Genomic DNA, 6010 nt, shown 5'->3' with positions numbered 1-6010 from the left:
CTATGAATCCATGTGTTGAAGAACGAGCTCGTCTGATGAAAGAAGTGCAGCATGACCTATCCCTCGAACTCTCCATTGCTCAGGAACGACACAAAGAGAAGGTTGTTGACATCGGCGGGATGCACCTAGTTTTAAAGTCGGCGACATGGTCTGGCTATTACGACGGCATATTCCGACTACTCTTCCATACAACAAACGTGATTACAAAAAATTAGGTCTTTTCCAAATTGTTGATAAAGTCAACCCCTTATCTTTCCGTCTTGCTCTTCCATCACACTACTGAATTCACAATGTCTTCCATGCATCTCTTCTTGAGCTCTACCATCCATCTGCAATTCCAAGAAGAAGCATCGAGCCGCCACCCCCTGTGGCATTGGCAACCAGGGATGAGTATGAAGTCGAGACCATTCTAGACTCGCGCAAGAGCCGACGAAATCTCCAATATCTGGTCTTGTGGAAAGGATATCCCATTTCTGAGGCCACATGGAAGCCTACAAAAAATTTACTCAATGCCCCAGATGTGGTTCATGATTTTCATCTCCGATATCCTCACAAGCATGCACCTTCTTGAAGTCGGCGCTTAAGGGGGGGATAATGTCATGAACATCGAGTCGAATTCAAGCCTTAGGTCCTTGTATATCTATATAGTGCTCCTAGAAAGACTTTAGACTTTAAACCTTTGCATAAAGAGTGGTATGTAAGACTGAGTATGTAAGACTTAGTATGTAAGACTCAATATGTAAGACTTGGCATGCAAGAATCAGTATGCTTAATATTATAGTCTGTATGACTTGGCTTGAGCATGCTTATCATGTATAAAAAGGGTTGATCTCCCTTGTTAACATGAAGGAGATCAACACCAGTCATGGAATAGATATTCGTACTCATTGTTATCAACTTATCCATCTCTCTATCTCATCAACTTACCCATCTCTTTGTCTTCCAATTGTTCATCCGTGATAGAAAGGGATTGTCATGGGGATACATTGTAAAAAGTTCAGAAAAAAGTATAGAATGTTTGAGACAGTTTATGTCACTGCCACTACAAGATAAAGCCAACATACTCCATGGAATCATGGGCAGATGGACAATGAGATCGGAAATCATTAACGCTCTACTGATTAGGGAAGCTGCTACTCAAAGGACGACAATGGAGAAATGGATAGGCTACGAGGAGGGATCTTTGATCCCGAGAGGTAGGGGAACACCAGATAGGATCGAAGGCTCTGAATTGCAAGACACTGAGACACCAACACAGAATAACCCAATTCGAGTACTCGCGTATACTAGTCATAAATGGATTGTAGATCCTGATCCGATCAAAGTACAACCCGATTGGCACATATGTACTCATGAAAACACATGGCTACGTAAGGTCGGTTGAGACCCTTTGCAATGGACATGGCGTGATCCTTACACAGGGCAAGGAAGCAAACTCATCCCTTTCTTCCAATTCACAACTAGATTGGGTCGCCACATTCTAGCTGCTCAAACTGCTCGAGAGCTGGCTGTTGCAAAGGTTTGGCACACATATCAAGTTCCTCATACAATTATCACCAAGTTTTGGCAAAAAAACTGGAAACAACAACACGTGAGGCGAATTACCACGTTCCAATGGCTATTAATACATAAGTCACTACCGGTGGGGGCATGGCAACGTGGGAACCTTAGCTCTCCTAATTGTGTAGAGTGCCCAAATGCAATAGAATCAATACGACACGCTCTGTGGGACTGCCCATTGTCCCATCGAATATGGCGGGGGGTTGGCCGATTGTTGCAATTATGCCAGGTTCAAGGCTCAATCAAGTGGGGAAATATATGTTGGCTATCATGGCAAACCCCAGTTGGCAGATACGAGCATCAGGAGGAGGGGATGACTTTGGTGATAAAAGCACAAGAGGTTTTTTACTCCACCATCGGCAATGTCCACTCAACTCCTCTTAATGACAAAGCTCAAGTTGTGTTAGAATTGGTCAGCCCAATAACTCTTTGGATTCTATGGAAACAACGGTGTAGACGGATCTTCTCCAACCAAACTATGCATCCAACAATGTTACTACAAGAGATATGGAGTGAAATTGTAGCCACTCTAAAGAGCCAATATGATGGCCTCAAGGGCAGCTCCGATGGAGTTGAAAGACAACAAATAGCCTTCATCCAAAAATGGTCGTTCTCTCCCTTTCTTGAGTCAGTGGACATCCACATAAGATGGAACTATCGCGTCCCTACAAGGATTTGTACATAATAATCTCATTTGTAAAATTTTATAACTAATGGAAGGACTTTTTTTTTTTGGAAAAAAAAGAAACTTACACGTGTGTCAATTATGCACATGTGTTATGTTTCTTTTCCTCCATATGCATGCTCATGCATAGAAACCCTCAAAGGAGCATCTCCAACATATCAATGTATCAATTATAACATTATGAAATAATAGATGGCAATTGCAACAAGGAAATGGGTTAACATGACTTTACCTTGTTGCAAGCGGCCTCTACATTTGCAATTCTTGTACATTAAATTTGATTCTTAAAATAATTCCTTTACATCCTTGTTGCAAGAATTTAACAAGGTTGGTTGTTAACATAAATGTTTCTCTAAACAAGAATGATATCCCTTGAAGTGTTTAGTGACTCCATTTTAGCTATATCGAGTGTATATGATTACATTGTGTGAGAGAGAGTGGAAATCATGGCCACAATGATAGAATCCATGTCGATGAGAAAGTCTATGAATAATTAGTTGAGCAACCAAATGTTGCTTAGCAAGCTGATGATGTGGTGCATGAGAGGGCTCCAGCGGACGATGTCATGTAAGACGCAAACTTGCTGTTACCTTGTAGAGAGGCATTGTCATCATTCGAGTCAGTACCTGATTGCACAAAATATGCCCCGTCCAAGAAAGTGTCGTCGATGGACCTCCACCTCCACTTCTGCCACACCGAGGCACTCGCGTCCGTACGCTTGGTCACCTGTACACACCCGCGACAACTTGTATGAGTCGAGCGACACACATACACCCGTCCGTCGTGTGCATGAATTTTGTGGATTACCATGTGCTAACAACGACGTTAAAATGATTGTGTGGTGATAATTTATGTAGGGCTTTGCATTTGAGAAGGTCATGATGCATGATCAAGTCCATCATGTATGTTTCAAATACCAATGGATGAATGAATGAAAATGCATGGTGTCCTTTAGCATACAATGAATGCATTTTAATCCAGACATTATTATTAGGTGCAATTGATCACCTCCTTCACACTGCTGCTGGATGCGCGGAAGCGGTTGCCCTGACTCAGGATGGTCGGCCCGGCGCTACCTCCAATGGCATATTGAGCCCATCCATCGTAGTCATTATTGAAGACGTGGAAGTAGCCGTAACGACACCTTACCATATGATCACATAATGTGTAGAATGAAGGATTGCTTATTCATCGTAATTCAAAATCATGGACTAAAACCTAGGCACAATTGTAAAGTAGAAAAGGACTACTAGTAGTAACTTAGTTGTAGTAGTTAGTAGTACCTTGGCATACGTTGGACTAGGCCGGGTCCAAAATGGTTGAATGCCACGGTGACTTTCATGGCGGTGTCGGCGGGATGGGTGTCACTATGGCCGAGGAGCATGACCTTGTTATGATGGGAAAAGTAGTTGTTGGAGATGGTGATGAGGGAGGAGGCATGGGTGACATCGACGAGTCCATCCTCGCAAGACGAGAGGGAGTTGTGGTCGATCCACACATTGCGCGAGGACACCACACGTATGGCATCACCATCGGACCCGCCCCCCCGGCAATCGTGGATGTGTAGCCCGTGTATGATCACGTTGCTCGCGTCTTGGACCGTCATGCACGGCCCATCGGCAATGTGCACATTGGCGCCCCGACCGTCGATCGTCTTGTCGCTCCCCACGAAGAGCTCCGACTCGAGCTTCACGGTCATGCTGCGTGCGAAGTAGATCCATAAAGGCTCCTTCTGGATCACGCCGTAGCGTAGCATCCCGGGCTTAGGGCTCTCAGCATTGTCTTCGTCGGTTGTGACTACATAGAACTTGCCGGCCTTTCCGCCCGTTGTCTTGCTACCAAAGCCGATGGCGCAATCGGCGAGCTTCGTCCGAGATTGTGCCCACTTGGTGTTGCCTCGCCAACACTCGTCGATCCTGCAATGCAATGTAAAAAAAGTTGCCCCACATTTACAAATCTTGTCAAGGTCATATAAGTTTGACTAGGGGTGGTTGGTTTTGGATGCATATGGCACCCAAAGTCATGAAAGATTGGGAGAAGCCAAGGTCATGTAAGTTTATTTAACATATTTGTCTTGACTTCTAATATATTTCTCTTAGAGACTATGCCAACTAACAACCTTGCACTTCCAAACACTTGACACAACAATCCCAATGATACCGCGACTAATGTGGTTTTCAAACAACATTGGCCACATTCATAGCATCATCCTAACATTAGCATTAATATCCCCATGACAACTTATATTCATTCATGTGTCATGAACCTAACCATATGTGTTTTTCATGAAATATTTGTAAAGTTACCATGATATATTGGCTCATTCATTGCTTACAATTCACTAATATGACCAATTCATCATGAAACTAAAATTGTACCCCAGTTAATGGGTAATTAAAGGCCATTTTCATCTTTCAATTTGTTCCACATGATTAGGTAGTTAGAGATGAGTACTAATTTGATGAAATTACGTAGCATGATTAATACAAGGAGACGATATTTGAATCAGTTTGGTGACTTGTATGTGTAAAAGAGGGCCCTAACTAGACTATCAATGGCTCACACATCCTAGGCATGGTTATCAACTAAGTAAACAAAAACTAAAGGCATCAAGACATTGATATTACATGCATATACATGTTTCCTACCAAACACTTCTAAATAATTGATATCCATTTCATATGATTAGGTCAATTACACACTTAATGATTAATAAAGCAAACCACCCCATCATTTATTGATATTCAATTTTCTAGCATTACGCTAATTAAAATATAATTACCGATTGTAAGTGGACGCGGCATTTGCGGTAAATTGTGTAGCTAACATAATAATATTGAACAATGCTAGTAGGGAAAGCACTAAGAAGATATAATGAATGGTTGCCTTCTTAATAAGATCAGCCATATTAGTTATAAGAGCAATTTGTGTTGTGTTGTGTGTGTGTTTGTGAATGAATTTTATTTGAGTTATAAGAGCAATGTGTGTTGTCTATGTGTGTGTGTGTCTGTGTGTATGTGATGTTATAACGTGATAATGAATTGATGTGGGATTAATTTGAATAACTTGCTTCCCTTTTATACTATGTGTTCTCAATGGATATAAGGGACGTCGTCTCATAGTTGGAGGTGTTGATTAAGGATAATAATCACATTGTTTTAAATTATTATTTGTATTGTCAAATATCGGCTGAAGTGGTTCACCAAGTCTATGTCATAAGTGAGGTTTTGAGTGAAACTATGGTGCATGAGGACGGCGGGGTCAATGTGAATTACCTTGATTGTTGGATTTCGGCGTCACATATTGTTAAGGACTTCAACACACAATATATATCTATAATGAACAAGACCTTAGGTACAAATCACAAGTGATGCATTGCCCCTAGTTTTCGAGTAGTATGCATTCACTATGAATTAACCAGGTAAGAAATTGTAGAGAGATTGACAAGACAGGAGACATTTTTATGTTATAGACTCTAGTACATGAGTAACTTTTCAAAACTAGCCAAGGCACACCCAATAAAAAGAGAAGCTTTCTTATTATCAACAACTAAATTAAACGTGCTGTTAATTTTACACTTTAAAATATATTTCCAAGCGTTATGTTTGGGTGGTCAATATATTCATCAAGGTGATATTAAGGGTGTATGTCATGTTGAATTTTGCATGATTATCGAAAGCGTCAAACTTTGCAAGCCAATTATTCAATCACACTTTCCAGGTCACTGATATCCACGATTGTAGAACAATCAACATAAAAATACTG

At 41.3% G+C, this 6010-nt stretch overlaps 1 protein-coding gene across 1 annotated transcript; it reads right to left on the bottom strand.

The window, feature by feature from the left end:
- Positions 1 to 2524: 2524 nt before the first annotated feature.
- Positions 2525 to 5211, bottom strand: LOC147866157 (putative pectate lyase 5). The gene is made up of 4 exons (XM_087316522.1): positions 5028 to 5211; positions 3529 to 4161; positions 3254 to 3389; positions 2525 to 2971 (listed from the first exon to the last, which is right to left on the bottom strand). Exons 1-4 carry the CDS (start codon positions 5150 to 5152, stop codon positions 2762 to 2764), a joined length of 1104 nt encoding a protein of 367 aa, XP_087172648.1. The 5' UTR covers positions 5153 to 5211; the 3' UTR covers positions 2525 to 2761.
- Between the last annotated feature and the right edge of the window lie 799 nt (positions 5212 to 6010).

This window comes from Azolla caroliniana, unplaced genomic scaffold, assembly GCF_043228905.1.
Source record: "Azolla caroliniana isolate FFs.n. ecotype wild unplaced genomic scaffold, voAzoCaro1.0.p SCAF_3, whole genome shotgun sequence".
Classification (NCBI taxonomy): Eukaryota; Viridiplantae; Streptophyta; class Polypodiopsida; order Salviniales; family Salviniaceae; genus Azolla; species Azolla caroliniana.
This window is presented reverse-complemented; position numbering and strand designations above follow the sequence as displayed.

What these genes read in the sequence shown, in the direction of transcription:
- LOC147866157 (XM_087316522.1), bottom strand. Translation starts at nt 5,152, where the DNA reads ATGGCTGATCTTATTAAGAAGGCAACCATTCATTATATCTTCTTAGTG. An exon ending in GCCGCGTCCACTTACAATCG is followed by an intron (nt 4,162 to 5,027) that starts GTAATTATATTT and finishes ATTGCATTGCAG; the next exon opens with GATCGACGAGTGTTGGCGAG. An exon ending in CCAGCAGCAGTGTGAAGGAG is followed by an intron (nt 2,972 to 3,253) that starts GTGATCAATTGC and finishes GGGTGTGTACAG; the next exon opens with GTGACCAAGCGTACGGACGC.